This window comes from Bubalus bubalis, chromosome 9 (genome assembly GCF_019923935.1).
Source record: "Bubalus bubalis isolate 160015118507 breed Murrah chromosome 9, NDDB_SH_1, whole genome shotgun sequence".
NCBI classification, from domain to species: domain Eukaryota; kingdom Metazoa; phylum Chordata; class Mammalia; order Artiodactyla; family Bovidae; genus Bubalus; species Bubalus bubalis.
In genome coordinates, this window is record NC_059165.1 from 67,323,908 (window position 1) to 67,343,936 (window position 20,029).

Consider the following 20,029-nt stretch of genomic DNA (forward strand, 5'->3'; position numbering starts at 1 on the left):
GAACCTGGGGACCATCCCCCAGCATGGATGAAGGGTACGGGGAACGACTGGCCCTGGGGTCTGGGGCTTCCAACCTGCTCAGGTGCATCAGGTGGTGGATACCTAATAAGCCCCTGCTGTGTACTCAACAGAGAAGGCAATGGCACCCCACTCCAGTACTCTTGCCTGGAAAATCCCATGGACGGAGAAGCCTGGTAGGCTGCAGTCTAAGGGGTTGCTAAGAGTCAGACATGACTGAGCGACTTCACTTTCACTTTTCACTTTCATGCATTGGAGAAGGAAATGGCAACCCACCCCAGTGTTCTTGCCTGGAGAATCCAGGGATGGGGGAGCCTGGTGGGCTGCCATCTCTGGGGTCGCACAGAGTCGGACACGACTGAAGCGACTTAGCAGCAGCAGCAGCAGCGCACTCAAAGGCAGCCCCGCCTCTTCCCGGCCTCCCCATAGCTGCCCCAGGGAGAAGGGACTTGTTTCCATTTCCCAGGGAGATGAAAAAAGGCACAGCACCCCACAAATGCTCATGCCAGGGCCCTGCGCCCAAACGACACACACCCAGAAGCAAAGATTCGCCATCAGCCCTACGGTCTGCAGACATGGCTCCCCAGCAGATCCCAGACCCAATCCCAAATTACAAGCTCAAAGCACCCCTCCAACAAGGACTGGCAGGCCCCAAATACAAATACACACCCTGGATGCTTACGCTCATTTTATTATAAAAAAATACAGAATCCAAAGTTGATTGTGATGGAGTTGGGGAGGCCCCGTCGCCAGCTCCAGGCGTGGCAAGGCCGCCCGCCCATGACCCCTACAAAAGCCCCCCCACCGCCGGCGTGCCTGAGCCAGCTCCCAGCGGCCACGCACCATATATATTTATATATAATATATATAAAACACAGATCAGGAAAGGCGGGTAGAAATATGAAATCTGTATAAATGAGCTGTTTACTTCATTAAAGTGTCTTCCGGAGGGGGTTTCTTTTTTGTGTGGTGATATTCAACACCCCCCTCCCCCCAGTTTTGTTTTGTCCTGTTTTCCTTTTTTCTTACAAACATTAGTCATAGAGGAGAGGGAAGGGGGTCTGACAAAGGAGCTTATTGCGAAGTGCAGCTTCTACACTAAAAAGTCTACCCCACCCCCCCGCCAAAATAAAAGACCCTCCCCCCAACATGAAGGGGTGAGAAAAAAAAGAAACATTCCAGTCCATCCTCAGGAATACAGTAAAAATAAATCACAGTATATACTTGCTGGCTCTATTTACAGAAATGTAACGTCTTCTCTGCCTCTGGGGCGACTGTGTGAGGCTGAGGGGACGAGGGGGCCTAAGACATAGCTAAGATACTAGGATGCTATGATTCCCAGGACCAGGGCTCCATGGTGACTTCCAGTGAAACCCCGTGGTTTCTGCTCTGGGAGACAATGACCGGGAGGGAGGAGGGGAGAGCTGGGTTGACGGGGGTCTTAGGGCCCATGGACCAGAGTCAGGGGAACTCACTACCTGCCTGCCCCTTCTGCCTCAGGCCAGCCTGTCCCAGGGCACCTGGGGGTCCACTCCACGGTCACCTCCAGCCAGGACCAACAAATGGAATGACCAGGCCAGGGGTCCCTGGTTCTCCTCCCAGTGGGCCGGGAACCCCTGCCCCATCCATCCATTCTGTTTCCTTCCCAAAGTCACAGGCGACAGCAAGGAATAAATTAAATTAGAAACTCAAGTCTTTCCGATCCAACCATGAAAAATACACTCAAAACAAAACAAAACAAAAATCCAACACTGCCAAGAGGTCCCCTGGTTCACCAGGGCCTCCAGACAAGACGGCGTGGCCACGAGCTGGGCGGACAACCAGCCTCTCGGGCACGGGTTGGGGGGGCCTCGGCTGCCCCCGCCCCGGCCAGCCTGGGACGTGTGGACAGCCCTGCCTCACAGAGCAGCACCAGCGGCGGGAGGAGCGGCATCTCTATTTGGTCTCAGAGGCGGGCCATCGAAGCAGAGCCAGCGTCCTCTGGCGGACTAGGAGCCCAGGAGGGTCCACAGCACGGGGACAGTGCTGAGGAAGAGCTGGCAGCTGCCCAGGCCACTGCAGGAGTTATTGCTGGTGAAGATGGGCTCGGGGGCCTCATACAGGGTCTCGTCTGTAGGGGGACAAAGAGACAGGGTGGTCAGTGGCAGGCCCATCCACCCCCACCCTGCTTCCTAGACCTCAAGACCCAGTGTTGTTAAACATCTCAGTTTCAGGATTTCCCTGGAGTGGTTAGGACTCCAGGCTTTCCCTGCAGAGGGCATGGGTTTGATCCTTGATTGGGGAACTATGACTGCACACGGTGCACAGTGCAGCCAAAAACAAAATAAAATCAAACAGCAAAAGTTAAAAAACAGTGTAACCAGATGATTGGCCTGAGATCATGACCCTGCTCTAAGGGATCTATGTCCCTGTACCTCTGGGGCAACGCCTCCAATACAGAGTGTGGCAACCAGCAGGAGCCCAATAAATGTGCCTGGAGTCGGGTGAAGTGGTGAGGCCATGGGAATCCCCCTTCCCTCTGAGTATCACGATGTTTCAAGAGCTCAGAACATGGGTATTCTAGAGAACTTTCCTGAAGCCCACTCTGGGTAAACAGGGCTTCAGCCTCAGGGAGGCCCAGCTGCAGACTTCAACCTTCATTCTTTCTTAAATTTATTTGTTTTTGGTTGCACTGGATCTTCATTGCTGCACACAGGCTTTCTCTAGTTGCAGTAGGCGGGGGCTATTCTCCATTGCGGCGTGTGGGCTTCTCATTTTGGCTCCTCTTGCTGCCGAGCATGGGCTCTAGGGACATAGGCTTCAATAGTTGTGGTGCACAGGCTTAGCTGCTCCACAGCATGCTAGGGATCGAACCCACACCCTCTGCACTGGCAGGAGGATTCTTAACCACTAGCCCACAGGGAAGCCCCAAAACTTCATTCTTGAAGGTCTGACATGGCCCCATTTGCAGGGCCTGTCCCAGCCATTGGTGAAGTTGTGGGACTCCCTAGGGTACGCTGTCACCACCTCCTTCCTGATTCCACTGACCACTCAGTGGGCTCTGTGAGTTGAGGACCCCATTGACCCCCAAGCACTTACTGGTTGGCCTCACATAAACCTTCAGTCGCAGGCAGGGTCGGTCCACAGCATTGGGCGGTGTGGCAGCTGGAAGAGAGGGGCTGGGGATTAGTAGGGCAGGGGACTCTTGGTTCCTGGGACCTCTTGGGATTGCATCTCCTTCCCCATGCCCGTGACCCAAGCCTGACCCCAGGTAGGGGAATCCATACATAAAACTCCTCATCATACATCAAAGGCCCAGACATAATGCCCATGAGTTCCCAGAAGTCTTCTTGCATGCTCCCCTTGCCCCTCACTTCGCTGACTCCTAACCCCAGAGATGGGGGTGGGGTGTCTATGTCTGACTCCATCTTACCCCAGGGCAGCACAGGACAAGGTTCAAAGGTGATGAATAAAAATGTGTGTTTTCAATAAGCAAATAAAGGGAATCCCCTGGCAGTCCAGGGGTTTGATCCTTCATCAGAGAACTAAGATCCCACATGCCACACAGCCAAAACCAAAACAAAACAAAATCAAATAGCAAAAAAAACCCACAAACAAATGATTGACTTGAGATCAAATCCCTGCTGTCAGGGATCTGCGATGTTGGCAAGTCATCCCCTATCTAGGCCTCATGTGGCCCAAGGTAGGTGCTTTGGTGTGCAGGCACACTCAGTCGTGTCCCACTCTTTGTGATCCCATGGACTGTAGCCCACCAGGCTCCTCTGTTCATGGGATTCTCCAGGCAGGAATACTGGAGTGGGTTGTCATGCCCTCTTCCAGGGGACCTTCCCGACTCAGGGATCGAACCCACATCTCTTGCGTCTCCTGTATTGGCAGTCAGATTTATTTATCACTATGTCACCAGGGAAGCCCCAACTGGGTGACTGCCTGAGCCCACTAGGCCTGGGAAGGAAGCAGCATCCGGCCTCCCTTGGACAGTGACCCACAAGGCCCGGGGTCACATGGAGGTTGAAGTGCATTGAGTCCTCACACCTAAAATTCCACCATAGGGCTCCCTGCTTCTTGGTCCACTTGGGGGACAGGGGAGGTCCAATAGCACTGGCCATGAGTCAGGAGAGAGGGGCTTGGGGGCCAGGCTGGGGACAGGGAGGGAGGCCTGGGGCTATGTGGGTGGTGGGCTTCACACAGGTGAACAGGCGCAGGCACCCACATGGCTGCGGTCAGGCCCATCCCCGCCTTTGTTCTTGGCGGGTCCTCTTTGTGGCCGTCACCTCTGCCTGCCCCCCAGAAGTCCCTCGTGCTGGGAGATGAAGATAAAAAGCACGTAATAAAAATAACATTCGTCACAAAGATAGGACGAATAATTACAATAATTATCTTTATGAAACTCCCATCTCGGAAAGAAAAATGTAATTTTTCTTACATTACAGGGACTTAATTTAAACACCTTCTTCCCCTCCCCCACCCTCTTCTTCCTTGAATTAAAAGGAAAAAATCCAAATAGAGCAGAGAAAGGAGGAAATGGAGCCTCGTAGAGTTTAATTTGACTCAGCGGGAACCAGGGTGGTGAGGCGCTGGGTCCCTCCTGTAAGCCCAGGGCAGGGGTTGGGTTGGGGGGTGGGGGGGCCCCCCCATCTGCTCCCCATCAGTCTCCAGGACGCTGAGAAATGGGGCCGCACAACCCCTCAGAGCCAGCGCCTTGGGCCCAGGTGGATTTCCTGGGCCCCCATCTTGGCAGGGGCTATGGGGGACCCTCCTGTTCTCAGATTCTCAGAGACTAGGGGCTGCTGAGGCCTGGCTACTGGGAACTTGAACCCTGGGCACACTTCGCCACGCCAGGCCCTGCCCTTGGCATTTGGTGGGGAGGAGGAAGAAGGGGCCCCTCGGGAGCCCCTAACCCCAGCAGAGGAGGGGACAGTTTACCTGCCCACCCCCACCCCCACCCCAAGGCCTACAGCACGGCATGAATGCCCAGTGGACCTGGACCAAGGCTGCCTCCGACCTTGAACGGCCTCCACACTCCTCTGGGAATCGGGTGCGAGGGGGAGGGACGAGGGTAGGCCTGGGAGATGCCTGCCCGGTTCACGGTGTGTCCTCCATCCCTCCTCCTCACCAGACTAGGCAGGCCTAGTTTCTGGCTTCAGTGCAACATGGGGTGGGCCCCCCTGCTCTCAGGGTAAGACGAACTGACCGTGGGGCCACTGGCTCAGCGGCCCAGAGGCTGACCTGCAGGCCGAGGGCGCGAGGATGGAGACCAGAGACCCCGGCGGAGAAGGGAGGAGGAAGGAGGGAGGGGGAGGGGAGGGGAGACGAGGGGGAGGAGGAGGGAGCCCGCCCCTACTCACAGATGTAGTAGTACTCGTGGCCCGGGCGGAACTCGAAGCCCAGAGAGAAGGGCGTGAAGAGCTGGAACTTCTCGGAGAACTTGAGCGGGCCCCCGGGCGCCGCGGGCCGGTTGCACTCCCAGCGCTTGAAGCCGCGCTGCCTGTGGTCGCAGGAGGCGTGGCCTTCGCCGTTGACCATGTACAGCACATAGTGCTCCATGCGCTCGGCCGGCGGCAGCGGTGCTCCGTAGTGCGGGCAGTAAATGTCCAGGTAGTCGTTGATGCTCACCTCTACGGTGTAGCCGCCGCCGTCGTCTGCCGCACCCGCGTGGAACCTGAGGGCGGGGCCGGCGGTCAACGCGGGGGAGGGGGGCTCAGGGATGCGGAGCAGGGGCCGGGAGTAGGGTGAGGGGTTAGTGCAGGAGAAAAGGGAAAGTTAACAGATGGGGTAAATGGGGAGGGGTCATTGGTCAGCGCAGGGAAGGGCAGGGCCTGGGGATGGGGAGCCCGGGGAGGGTGTGGAGTTGATGGGTCAGTGCAGGAGGCAAGCGCAGAGTCAGCGAAAAGGTAAATGGGGAGGGGTCACTGGTCAGCACAGGGGGATGGGGAGCCGTGGGAGGATGTGTGGGTGATGGGTCAGTGCAGAGGAAAAAGGTAGGTCGGAGATGGGGGAAGGGTGAGGGGTTGTGGGATGGGGGGGACACCCTGCCTACAGTCAGGTGCCAGGGTCTGAGCCCATGGTCCCCTGCCTGGCACAACAACCTTGCCACACCAAGGCCAGAGCAGGTGCCTGGAGACCCAGACTAGCCCTGAGCCCCAGGCCCACAGTGAGGTTTGTCCCAGGGAAGAGGGCCTGCCCCCAGGCATTCTGGGTAACCACATGCACCCAAGCAGGTGCCCTGTGGCTCACAGCCCCCCCAGACCCTCAATTCCCTGCAGAATCCACATCTGGGCCCTTCAGCCACAACAGGCGTGGCACAAGATATCCCCCCCACCAGGAAGTCCCACTCCAAAAGCTTTAACTGCTTGACTTCAATGCCCCCTCCTCCAGGTAGCCCTCCATGCCATCCCCAGAGATAACCTCCTGTTTCCTTCTGCAGATCTGCCTGCCAAGAAGACCTAGGGTAGCTGGGACACAGGTCAGTGATCCCTGCCTCTCTGAGACAGGCTTGGCCCCTCTCCTGTATCCCCAGAGGGGGCGGGGCTTGACATGAAGGATGCTCAGACACCCTCATCCCTCAGTCCAACTCAGGGGTGCCCTGGGTTTGACCCCCCTCAGCCCCAACCCTTCCACCCTGAGTGACATTTTTTGTCCTCCCTCCAGAGCCTCCAAAATCTGGCAGCTACCCCACAACTCCCTGATTCCCCACCCCTGACACGGTAGCCCACCAGCTCTGCCCCCAGCCTTGGCCCTGGAGGTCTCCTCAGCTGTCACAGAGCCTGTACCCCTTTCCCTGGGGGCCCCCTTGACCCAGCCTCATCAGGCAAGGATGGAGGTCAGCTGCGCGAGGGACAGGGAGCTCCCCTTCCATCAATGCCTCCGGCTACAGCGCCAGGAGCCTTTAGATCTCCGGGACGCAGTCCCCTGGGTCCCTGTCATGTAAATGCGGCCTGGACCGAGGGGGGACAAGGGGGCCTCCCAAGAGGGAATTATTAGCACATAAAAGGCCTGGCAGCGGAGGGTTGGGGGCAAGCTCCCCCACCTCCTCCCTCCTCACACCAGCAGGGAAACTGAGGCCTGATGAAGGGCGGCGGCAGTGAGGGAGGGCGAGGCCACTGGGGCCCCGGCCCTGCCGCTGCCTCTGTGCGTGCCCATGTGCCAGCTGCCCCGTACCATGGAAGGGAGCAGGGCAGCCCCCATACCAGGAGCACTAACTGGCACAGCCGGCACCTGAAGGGGTGGCTGGATGATCACATGGCATTGGCTGGCCCCCCACCACCCCAAGACCGTGTCAGGCCGGGGTGAGGGCTCCGGGGACCCTCGAGCTGGGAAGAAGGCAGGCAGGGGATCAGCCCATGGTGCCTCAGTTTCCCCACCCGTCAGGAGGGACCCCGGATGATGATATCAAGTCTGTGGCTGAAGTCAAAGTTCGGAGAATTCAGGTTGGGGAGTAGGGGGAGTGGATTAAATCCTAGCCCTTCCCTGTTGCACTGGGTTCACCCAGGAATAGGGTGCCCACTCCCTCCCGCAGAGGTGGGAAGGCCTTTGCAGAATAAATGTGTCTGGCAGTGCAGGTCCGTTGGGGGCCAAGAAACCTCATCTGGTTCCAACCCAGGATGGAGCCCAGCTGGGTCTTCCCTTCTCTTCTCAAAGACTCAGTTTCCAACTCTGTCATGGAGATGGTCCCTGAGGCGGATGGGAGAACTTCAGCTGTGCACACAGCAAGCACCCCATAGACACAGGGCAGCCCTGAGTGGGGCTAGGAGCCTGCCCATCCCATGGGCTGCTTTGCGGCTGGCCGGGCACAGGCGTCTCATTGACCAGCCGCGTCCTCCGGCCCCTTGGGCACGATCGATGCAGACGCTGCTCCAGGCTTTTTGAAAAGTCATTTTCACTCCTTCCTGGCCCCATTGAAAGCCCAATTGATCAACCAATCGATGACAGCCACGGCCCAGCAGCCGCCCAGGGACCCAACCTCACCCCAGCAGGCCCTGCAGGGGAGGCTGTGACGGGGAGCCATAGGCAGAGGTTGGGGAGTCCTGGTCCTGGCCTCTGAGCCTCAGTTTTCCCTCTTGTCCCTGGCTTGATGCCAGGGATGTCCGTTCAGTCTGGAAGAGGACGTGACTCCACACAGGGCACTTCCGGAGAAAAGGTGGGCTGCACTGTCTCCCCTTTCTCCTGCCTGTCTTTCCCCATCATGCTGGCCTTCCTCCCCTCTTGACACCAGCACCATCAGGTCCCCCCAGCTCACCTTCATTAGAATATCTGTGGCCAAACCTGCTTTGCTGGGTCAGAGGCTGGACATCCAGGTCCCACTCGGGCCCCTCAAAATCCAGGACTCACTTTTCTGAGTATCCATCAGACCTCGCCATCCACTGGCTCAAAGCCTTCTATTGGCTCCCCATCACTCAGAACAAAATCCACAGTCCTCCCAGGCTCATGGGGCCTCATATGGCCCCCACCCACAACCTCATCACCCCCTGACTTCCCCAGCTCACTCCCTTCCAGCCATGCCAGCCTCGGGGCTGCTCCTGTTCCTGTCCCAGGGCCGTTGCACACACTGTTCCCTTGGCCTGACAAGCCTTTCCCTACTTTCCCCAACTCATCTCTTTTGGACATCATTGTATTTATACTGTTACACAGTCCACTGTCTGCCTTCCGGGGGTCAACCTCCTTCTCTGTACCTTGCTTGGTGGCCAGCATGAGCCCAGTATACAGTGGTGCTCAATACGTTTGTTAGTAGGTCAAAGGCCAAACGCTCGAGGTCTTTGAGGTGATAGAGTCATGGGGAGCAGAAAGCTGCCTCAAGGTGGGGAAACCGGGACCCCCAGGTAGGTGGATCCCAGGAGAAGCCCCACCCACCTATCCCCACACCTGAGCTCTGGGAGCCAAAATGGACATTTTTCTCCCTTCCCTGCTCTAAAATAGCCATGGCCTTGCGTTGGCATTCCCAGTTCCAAGCTGGCACCTCACCCCTGCTCAGGGTGGCATCAATGGAGGGGAGATGGACCCCACCCCAAGCTGAGCCTGGTGAGAGCAAGACAAAGCCTTCATTTCCTCCACCAGTGCCGAGGCCTGATATGCAAATGATCCCTGGGAGCAGTAGATACAGATCGAAATTCTCACTAAGGGGTTAATGACTGACTTGGGATGGTTCCCAGATACAGGGGTCCCCGAGGCTTCAGACCTCCCCGCCCCCAACTTCTACACCTTCACCCCCAGTGGTTCACCCTGCCTGCCCCCTGCCAATGTCCACCCTGCAGGCAGCCACTCCAACCCCACCTACCACCCCTTCCTCTGGCAACCACCCGGCCTGCAGCTAATTAGCTCCAGTCAGGCGACAGTCAAGTCATTAGATGCTAACAGCACAGAAACTAATTAGGAGTCTCACCCAAAATGGGAGTGGGGTGCTGGGCTGCCTTCCCAACCTGGAAACTGAGGCAGGGGTGGGCAGGCGGGGGAGTCTGTCCCCTTCACTCTCCGACTCTCTGTCTCTTGTCTCCCTGGTCTGAGCCATTTCACAGCTCCTACTAAAGGGTTCAGAGATGCCAATGAAGACCCCAGCAAAGAGACACCCAGGCCTGCCTAAATGGACAGCAGAGCCCCCAAAGGCCAAGGCTGGAACCTCACTGAAAATTAGGGCCTCAGGACTTCCCTGGGGATCCGGTGTCTAAGACTCCATGCTCCCAATGCAGGGGGCCTGGGTTCCATCCCTGGTCAGGGAACTAAATCTCACAAAGAAGCTCAAAGATCCCGCGTGCTGCAACCAAGACCTGGCACACAGCCAGGCCCAATAAATATATAAGAAAAGGCTTTCAAGAAAAAGGAAAGAAAATCATGGCCTCACGATAGTGCAGCATCAGCTGAGAAAGGACGATTATGGCCTTGTGGGTACAGGGTAAACTGAGGCATGGACCCCACCATGGGAAGCAGGAGGTGAAACAAATGGGGCGGGGTGGGTGGGGAAGGTGAGGGAAGGGCCGCAGGGTCAGCCCACACCCCACCGGGCCTTGGTCTCAGGCAGGAGGAGGCCCGGGTGCCCAGTCCACGGGGCATGCCTGCCTGGGTCACCCCGCCCTCCTCAGCCCCCACCGTGTGTATGGTGTCCCCGCACTCCTCAGCCAGCCCCAGACCTGCATGCCTCTCAGAGGGGGTCCCCCCACTGGACATAACTTCCTCCTGGCCATGGGTAAATCACTTTCCCTGGGTTCATGAAACGGGGGCATAATGGGGAGCCCGACCCATGAAGTGGACAGGCGAGATGAGGGGGTGCGTGGCCGGGGTGGCAAACAGAGCCCCTCGAAGTCAAGACCCCACATGGGAGTGGGTATGGGGGTGAGCCCCCACCGGGGCCAGCCCGCAGAGCTCGGAGTCTGGATTGTGTGCTCCAAGCTCTCAGCTGTGTGTCTGCAATGGGGCAGCACAAAGGTGGCCGTGCCCTTCCTTGCCTGGCCCACTGGGCAGGGGACACAGTCGAGCCCTCCTTTTGGAACTGTCCGCCACAGACAATTTCCCCAAAGCAATGCCAGGGGGATGGGGGTTGAGGCTGGTCCGTGCTGGGTGCCTTGGTGAGGGGAGGGGACCTGCTGCCGAGGCAGGACCCTGCATTGGGCTTGGCTCAGGGGCTGCAGAACAAGCCATTGAACCTGCAGGAACCCTGACTCCCAGACCCCCCGTTCACACGCCTGTGCATCCCAAGGTCAGCTACCTCTGCACCTGCGGCCTCAAGGGACCCATGACCCTCAGGGGACATCTGCTGAGGGCCCCTGAGGTCAGAGATGGCTGCCCCTTCCCCAGGCCCAGCTCCCAGGCAGGCTAGAGGCCCGTCCCTCCCCTTCCCCCAGTCCTCAGCTTGGCTGCTGCCTCAGTTTCCTCCTCTGTATGCTGAGCTGCCCAGGGTGGGGGTGAGAGGCAGTTGTCCACCGTGGGGAGGGACCAAGGCTGAGGAAAGGGAGCCTATGGATCCCAGCCTCAGAGCCCAGGCTACCAGCAGGTGGGGGCACCTCAGAACTGGTCCCTCACCCCAGCACTGCGGTTCCCCCCCCGCACAACCACCTGAACCTCGCTGCTGCTGCAGATACACTGCGGGCCGGTCTGGAGCCTCCCTGCTTGCCTGCAGGGAGGAATGGCCTCCATTTCCCCTCCCCGTTGGGGGCCTCTGGTCCCTTGGGGTCACATCCATGCCTCGCCCGTCCACACCGGGGCCCGCCCTGCTGCCATCCGCAGAGGGGCACAGCCCGCCACCCCACTTCACAGAGGAAACACAACACAAGGGCTCTGAGCAGCCAAGCCACTAGCCCAAGGGCTTCCCAGATCCCCAAGTCCAAGCTCCAGCCCTCCATGGCCCCCCAAACCACACCCTCGGGCCCCAAGACTCCTGGGTCCATGGGTCCTCACTCTCCAAGTCCCCCTTAAGTCGAATGGATGAGCTTCTTTCAAACAAAACAAAAAAGCCTCATGCGGCAAAATATGGCATCGCCCCCTTCAAAGCCGGTTCCCTGGAAGCCTGGGCATGGCTGGCAGGCACCAGGGGTGCCCAGCACCCCCACAGGGAGGACGTAGTCCTAGTCACTATCTTCCCCCTGGTCATTTGAGATGGGAACGTGGCCACTGCCCATACCCAAGGGCAATCAGGACCCCAGTCAGGGTCTGCACCACTGGGTCCACCCAGGCTGCAGACTTCCAACCAGGTGGAGGACTCAGGGACAGGAGGGTCCCTGCCGGTGCCAGCTCTGAACCTCGATGGCCCCTCTGCACCATGGGCAGCAAGGAGCCCAGCCCACAGGACCCAGACACATATCCCCAGCAGGGACCCACCTGGGCTGGAGGAGGGGGTGGAGGAGCGGTCAGGTGGGTACGGAGGGCAAGCTGTGACCACCCCCCTCTGGTGTGGGCTGTCAGCCCCCGCACCGGGGCCCCCAGAGCCAGGCCCTACACACAGACATGTGTGCGTGCCATGAAAACATTCCAAAGACACCCGTGCACCCCACATACAGACACACCTTCTCCCCAGGTGTTGATCTGCATGCACAGATACACACGCACACTCCACATCCAGACACACTGCTGCAAACATGCATGCACCCTGCACACATGTGTTCTCCAGGCACACACATGCGGAAACGTGTGCAGACACACAGGGCCAGGGCTGCCAAACACACGTAGGCACTTCAGTATCTGTGTGGCAGTGGGGGTGGGCAGTGTGTGTGCTCCATGCACACAGCTGTGCACCTCCCGGGCCTCAGGACCCCCAAACAGCATGGGAAAGAACACGCAGCTACAGGACAGACATGCCCTGCAGCCCAGCGAGCCTCCGAGGTGTCCCTGCACCCCCACAGCCCCAGAAGCAGCCCGCCAGGATGCCCGGCCCAGTCCAATCTGGCCACAGACAGGCCCAGAGACACCCGGCAGCCAGACCCACAGTGCCCAGCTCAGGCGGGGACCGGACGGATAAACGGCTGAACAGCTGGCCGGTGAGGGTGCAGGGGTCCGTGGCTGGACCCAGTCTCCACCCTTCAGCGGCAGTGGAAGGTGGGTGCGGGGCTCCCTGGCAGCGTCGGCCAGCCTCGTGTGCACAGGAAATCCACGGCACAGCAGGAGAACGCAATTGGGGAAACACAGCCACACACTCATTACCTTGGCGCAGGTACAGGCCAGCCAGGCGAGGGTGGCCGGCCTCACTGCAGCACTGCCTGGGCCTGGTGGTCCTCCACCAGCCCGCATGCATCCCCGTGGCTCCTCTGCTGCCTGACAGTACCCCACCAGAGGCGGCCCAGCCCTGGCTCGGTCCCCTTCCCAACGCACGGTGCCTTTTGTGTGTGCCCCCCTCTCTCTCTGCACAGCCTGTCCCTGCGTTTCCTGGCTCCTCTGCTGGCCGCCGCCACCAGTCTCCCTGTTTCGACCCCATTCTCGCCTGTCCCCACACAGGCCCGTCTCTCGTCTCTGCTTGAGGCACTGCCTCCCATATCAGGCCCACCCGCCGACTTCACACCTCTCCCTGCATCCTGGCAGCTGCCCCCGCAACTGAGCACCCTCAGAAAATGTCCATTCCGGGTGCCCTCAGAGCCTGAGGCTGGGCAGCAACCTCCTCCTGTGCCCGGCACTCACCCAGTCACTGGACACAGATTCTGCTCCAGACACCCCAGGATACCCAACCTCCCAAGGAGGCCACCCTTTAGCAGAGATCCCCAACCATGGCGGTGAACGGAGCCCTGATTCTTGACCCAACCGGGCTTCCCAGGCGGAGGGTTCCTGGGACCCCAGGCCCCGCTGCAGGAAGTCGGGGAGGTCACCTCCCACCCAGGACGCCCCAAGCAGAAGGAGGCAGAGGAGAGGCCAGTCCTGACCGCCAGGGTCTGTGCTGGACAGTGAGGCTGTCCCTTCGGGCTCTGGTCAGAGAGAGCTGTTGGGTCAGCAACAGGAGGCGGCTGAGCGGCTGGACAGAGCCGGCCTCAGGGGCTGCCTCCTTCCCAGCTGGCATCCCGCCTGCAGCCCTGTGGCAGGTGGGGCAGTGGCTGGGCTCCTCCGCAACCCCCTACCTTCCCCGTTGGAAGCTCCTGGTGGGTCTGGTATTTGCTAGAACAAAGGACAAGCCATGCTGGGACGGGATTCTGAGGCTGAAACCAAAAACTTGGGCTGGGGAAGCGCTGCCCGCTGGGCTCCCTGCTTGGCCGCAGGGAAGAACCATAATCAAACCCACATGTGACCAGTGGGGTGGGTGGTGCAGGGAACCCGCTCCACAGCAGCCTGGCCGTCCCTCTTCGACCCTGGATCTCTACCCTCAGCCCTGGGGCTGACCCCACAGCCAGGCAAATGAGGGGGTGTCCGCGTGGGCTCCCTGCCCCGACCTGGGACACAGGCTGCCCTGGTCCCAGGGCTGGCCTCAAAGACGGTCGTTTATGCAACTTTCTGCAGGAGGACCGAGGACAGCAGGGGACGGCAAGGGGATGGCGGGGTACTGCTGGCTTGGAAGGCAGGCAGTTCGGCTGGTTCTTGAAAACCGAAAGAAAGTGACTGCAGGCAGAGGATCAGGGGGCGGGGAGGCCGGCGCCCCTGCCCCCACGTGCAGCCCAGCTGGCCTGGATATGACCGTGACCCTGACGGTGGGGGGGACCAGGAGCTGTAGGACCCTAGATCCCATCTCCCATGGGACCCCTCAGCCCACTCCCTCTTCCCAGACCCCAGATGGTCTGAGGCTTCCACTGCTGACCAGGATGTGGTCAGTCCCCAGCAAACTTTTCTCGCTGGAGTAGCAGGGGCTCCCACTGCCCCCAGACCGTACTCAGTACCCGACCTAGAGGAGGTCTGCAGGCAGGCGGGTGGGGCACCTGGGTCCTAGCCCCAGATCTGCTCCCCTCACCGTGACCTTGAGCCAGCTGCTTGGCCCCTCCGCACCTCAGTTTCCCAGTCAGTGCAAGGAGGACAGCGGAGGACACCGCCTGATCAGGACTCTGGGGACAGACCCCGAGCCTCCTCCGTGCCTCAGTCTCTCCGTCCCTTTGAGACCCCGGACCAGGGACCCCCCTGAAGCAAATGTGGACACTGGTCCACCGGGAGGGACATTCCAACTTCCCCAAGTTCATCTGGGGAGCCTCCGACAGAACGCGCCTGAGGAACCCTCCCCTGCGGGGCCACGGTCCCCCACCTCAGTCCCTCACCTTTGGGCGCGGCTCAGTGACAAGATTCTTGGGCATTCCCACCAACTCTAAAGCTAGCGGAGGTCCCCGGAGAGACCTGAGCACTGGGTCCCCCAAGACCGGGGAGGGAACTCAGGGACAAACGGCTTCTGAGGGTGCCAGAGGGGATCCCCAAACTCCTGGGCCGGCGGCGCTCCGAGGCATGCAGGGCGCCAAGTCTCCCAAACCTGTAGGCGGAGGGGCGCCCCGAGGGGAGATGCACGCAGAGTGAGTCCCCCAAACTCCGGTGGCCGGAACTCCCTGGAGGCTCCCGTGGGAAGCGGGCGTCCCCACTACTGGGGGCAGCGCGCAGGGGCGCCCCGAGCCCGGGGTGGGAGGCCAGGCTGGGGTGGGGGAGTCCGGGGTCTCCCGGCGCGCGGTCGCCGCCCGCGGCCGCACTCACCTGGGGTTGCTGCGGTTCCAGTAGACGGCGTAGCGGTCCGAGTTGGCGCGGGCGGCGTCCTCGCCGTGAGCGAAGGGCGGCGGCGGCGGCGGCAGCAGCGGCAGCAGCAGCAGCAGCAGCGGCAGCAGCGGGCGCTGCGCGGGCGCCATGGCCCCGGTCCGGCCGCCGCGCTCGCCTGGCCGCCGCCTGCCAGCCGTCTCCGCCTCCTCCGCCGCCGCCGAGCGGGCGGGCGCGGGGCGGGCGGGAGGAGGGCGCGCCGGCGCTTGGAGATCCCCGGCCACCCCCGCCTGAGCGCGCGCGACCTCAGGCGCCGAGAAGTCAGGCGGCGGTGGGCGGGGCGCCGGGGTCGCCCCGGGCGCCGGCCCGGCCGCGCGGACACTAAGAGCGCGGGCCGTCACCACCGCACCCGCCGGGGAGGGGCCGGGGCTCCGGCCTTTGTCCCGCCCGAACGCCGGGAGGGCCGCGGGCGCCCCCTCCTGCCGTGCCCCGGCCACGCGGGGGCTGGGAGAGGGGCTGCAGCCCCAACCGCGCCCCCACCTCCCCATCCCCCTGCCCCGCCCAGACCGTCCTGGAGGCCTCCCCCGGTCGGGCTGCTTGCACCCTCTGCCCCAGGTCCTGCCCCCTGTCACCCCAACTCTGTGGGGCCCTGAGTGCACATTCGTTATCATGGGGGCCGGACCCAGGGTCCGGATTGTTCTTAACCACCTCCATTCAAGCCAGCAATCTGGTCTGCAGAGTCAACAGGGCAAAGGGAACAGAAGACCCAGAAATGGTTCACCGCCCTGTGCCCTCCCACACTCAAACCCGGACCCCAGAATCCTAACCCAGGCTCCCCCAACACCAAGCCACCCTGTCCAGCCTGGTGAAGGGTTTTGCAGTCTCACTGCCCAAAATGGGAAGTCAGCGGCCACTGCTGCCTCCCTGCAGGACCCCCGACACCCACACCCCTCACCGGGGTGGTCAATTCTCACTGAGTCTGTCTCCTCGTCTAGGAAAGGAAACAGAAATCCTGACCTCAGCCACGAAAGGTACCAGGCATAGCAGGTGCCCAGTACACCCAGCAGCTCAGACTGGGGTCCAGGCCAGCAGGAGGTGGGAGGACAGGGAGTCTAACCAGGGAAAATGGCAGGAAGGGTGTCTGGCAAGAGGGTGGGGCAGAGGGCTAGAGTGCTTGACCCGTTTGGGGCACTCAAAGTGACCACTCCTGGGTGTGGGGAGCAAGTTGGTTGGGAGGAAGCTGACTGTGGGCCAGGAACTGGGGTCCTGTTCTCCGTTTCTGCTCTTATTCTCCCTCACCAGACTCTGAGTTTCTGAAGGTACACTGTCACCAAGTGCTGGCTGGAAAGTGTCAGCAGTGCCCGGCCAGGTTCTACCTCTCTGGACTTGTTTCTGTCTTCCAGGCCTGGCCTGGAGCAGTCTGGGCGCCTAGAGCTGAAAGGTCATGCGTGAGGGATTATCAGAGCTCCTTGCATAAAACTCACTAGAGCGGACAGAGCTTCATCACAGCCAGGTGGGGAGGGTAAATGCATTTCGGATGTGCTGGAGGCATGTGCCAGGTGTTCCCTGAGCATTCGCCTCCAGAACTTACCCCTCTTTGCTCAGGCCGCTCCCTGGGAGGCCTTCCCCTTTCCTCCTGTTAAATTTCAGTTCTTCCTTCAAGGCCTGTCCTCCCTGTGTTTCAGCCCTCCTCACCTCCAGCCCCGCCCGCAAGGTTGTCTGTCCTCTGCCTTCCAGGGAACTCTGCCCATCTGTTTGGGGTGTTCTGGCTTCTGGATCTTGTCCATTGACTGTAGCTGCCAGAGTCTGAAGTCCCAGGCCTGGCCTAGAGGGCTCCACACAGGAAGGTAGGAACATACCCCCACCTCCCGCCCCCGGTGATGGCCGGGGCAGGCCCAGAGGTTGAAAGAGGACCAGAACTGGCCCAGGCTCACCTGGCAAGGCCTCCAAAAAGTCCGTCTGGACCACTGGAGCCTGAGTCTGGGGCTCCAGCCACATAGGCCAGGCTTGGCCCAAGCTGGCTGGTCTGGCTCTCTGGGGAGTGATGGGGTAGCCACTCAGGGAGGCGTGGGGCCCAAGCCCAGGGACAGGGGCCATGAGCCCAGGGGGCCAGGCCTGGCTGCCAAAGGGGACCGCCTGGAAGCTCTCACTGCCCTGGGACGAGAGCCCCCTCCCATGTCATGAGACCTCAAGGGTGGGTGGTCTCCTCTGTCACACCCAGCAGGACTTGGACCTGCAGGGGTGGGGGTGTCGGAAGGGCACAGCGGGCAAGGGGATGCCCTGCCTGAGGCCGGGATGGGTCGACTCATTTGCATGCAGGGGCCACCGAGGCGGGAGCCGCCGCCGCTGCTGAGAGGATTTGAGCAGAAGCTCCGTTTTCCTTCTGTTCTCATCTCTCTCTCAAGGTCAGAGCCCGAGCGGGGACAGGAACAAAGCGCACGTCCCCCATTCAACCTCCCTGCGCCCGCTGGCCGCTCCCGGAGGAGGGGGCCCAGGGAGGGGAGGGCAGGGCAGCTCCACGGCCTGGCCCCAGGCGAGGCAGGGACAGGGCCACAGGCACAGCTGCCCAGCTGCCCTCAGGGACTCCTGCCTGGTGGGGACCGCTGTAGGTGCCCAGGAGGCTCTGTCCCCTTCCAGAGTGCGTGGCCATCCTGGCCTCCAGACCAGCCATCAGGAGGTGAGCTGAGGTCAGGGGTCATGGAGTCAAGGGTCAGAGGTCAGGCTCAATCTGGGGACAGGGGTCAGTGTTAGTTCAAGGTTCAATCAGGGACGGGGTCACTGAGAGCTGTCAGCCTCAGCTTCAGACCCAGGACAGGGTCTTTTCTGGGGGTCTGTCCCTGTTCACAGTGGTCTGCTCTCCTAGGCTTGAAGGTCTGCCTCAGACTCTGGGAGGGTCTCAGCTGAGCCAGGCACAGACCTGCCCCTAGCCTGTGCCCATCAGCTCTGGTCGACCACCCACCGCCTGCTGCCCAACAACTGTGACCAATCACCCACTACCCACTATTCCCAGCCCAGCACCCACTAGCCCGACCCAGCACCCACCCCTGCTCACCCACTGCCCACCTCCCCCAGCACATCACCCAGCCCCCATCACCTGCCCACTGATCCCAAGTCCAGTGCCCACCACCCAGCACCCATGACCTGTGGTACTCCAGCCCATCAGCAGAATCGCCAGGGCTGGGGATCAGTGTCCAGGGCACCCTCAACCTTCAAAGGCCGCAGTGCCTTGGAGAAGCTAAAAATATGCGGGGAGGAATTTCTCATTACAGAAAAAAGTAGATCAAATACATCACCTGCTTCGGCTCAAGAGTTTTTCAGGAGGCAGGAAGGGGTTGCTGGGAGGATGGGGGCCTTGGTAGGTCTGGGGCTCCACAGACCCAGGTCAGAGCGGGGTGTGGTGTGTGTCCCCACGGGCAGTGGGAAGCAGGCATCTGCTGGCACGTGGGAGAGGTCTCAAGGAGAGCTCCCCAGGCTGTTACTAAGAATAAACAAACACACCTGTCCCTTTCTCTTGCTGATCAATTAAAATTCCCACCCTTGTGTTCAGTGTCCAATCAGGCCCTGAAACCTCAGCCCACATCTAACATCCCTGTAACACCCGCAACCAGGCGCCTCCCCTGCAATGTCCCTCCCTCCTCCTCCCTCCTCCCCACCTCCTCCCTACCCCCGGTCCACCATCCCAGTCTCAGGGCCCAGGACACAGACCCCTCCTCCCAGGGCCACCTGCCAGTCTGGAGACTAGACTATTGCTGTCCAAAAGAACTTCCCACAAGGACACAGGCACCACCAGCAGTTCCACGTGAGTACTGGGCACAGAACATGTGACAATAGGATAAGGAGCAGAGTTTCAGACATCTCTTACTTTCAGCGAAGTTTCATCTAAACAGCTGCTCCACAGGCAACACAGCTGTGGGCGGAGCCACGCCTCGGTGGGCACCCGGACATGAAGGGCTGCCAGGAGGAGGGAGGTGGTGGCTCAGACAGCCCAGGGAGCAGGAGATGGGGGGCCCTGAGTCCCACTGGAAGAATGGGGGGGTCAGGGGAGAGGTCCCAGAACATCCAGAGGGCACAACTCCCTTGCCTGCTGACCCCAGGTGAGCAGGAGGTGGCCCTGTTGGGTCCTGGGGCCACGTTGGAGGGAGACCCACGTCAGAGCCGGCAGAGGAGCCCGCCCTCCAGGGAAGACACCCGCTCTCCAGGGAAGACACCTGGCCTTGACCACTGGCTACCCACTTTCTGAGCCCAAGGTGTCCAGTCTCCCCCACCCCTACCTGGCCCCATTCCCCGGATGGGGATAGGAAGTTGGGGGCGGGGTGTCTTGCGCACAGTGAGCCACCCAAAAGCCAGAGACTCCCACGTGGCCCCAGCAGGCCCAGGGGCTGGTTTGAGGCGTGACAGTGGGCACTCCCTGGGTGGCGAGAGGAGGGGACGGACATGGTGGGAGGGGCCTCGAGGGCGACACCCGTGCACGAGTGTGGGCTTGTGTCCTCTGTGTGCATCCCGCATGCATGGCTGCCATGTCGCGTGTCCCCGTGGCTGTGTGTCATGCCTATGCCCATGCGTGAGTGCGCAAGGTGGAGGAAGGTGCTGGAAGGCCTCCCGATCTGGCATGCACACGTACACGCACGCATACACATCCCTCCAGCCTGCCGGGCCCCAGGGCCTTTCATCTCGCACTGACAGGCCCCTCTCCCGGCTTTTAGCCTCGGAGAACTTCCTGCTAATAGTGCATTAACCTTGGCGGGGGCTGCCAATTACTCGACACTAATGCGGGGCGGGCGGGGGGGCGGGGGGGGCGCTGGTGCACGCGCTGACTGCACTGACAGGCGCAGGGGCCGGGTAGCGGGCGGGGCTCCCCTTCTCACCCGAGGGGGACGGGCAGGAGGCACGGGGCTGGGGGGGCACACGGTGTGTTCCCAGCTCCGGATGGCAGAGCGTGGGGTCTCTCCTG

At 60.9% G+C, this 20,029-nt stretch overlaps 1 protein-coding gene across 1 annotated transcript; it reads right to left on the bottom strand.

The window, feature by feature from the left end:
- Positions 1-691: 691 nt before the first annotated feature.
- Positions 692-15,404, bottom strand: EFNA2 (ephrin A2). The gene is made up of 4 exons (XM_025292781.2): positions 15,082-15,404; positions 5,364-5,677; positions 3,097-3,162; positions 692-2,128 (listed from the first exon to the last, which is right to left on the bottom strand). Exons 1-4 carry the CDS (start codon positions 15,228-15,230, stop codon positions 2,007-2,009), a joined length of 651 nt encoding a protein of 216 aa, XP_025148566.1. The 5' UTR covers positions 15,231-15,404; the 3' UTR covers positions 692-2,006.
- Positions 15,405-20,029: the final 4,625 nt, after the last annotated feature.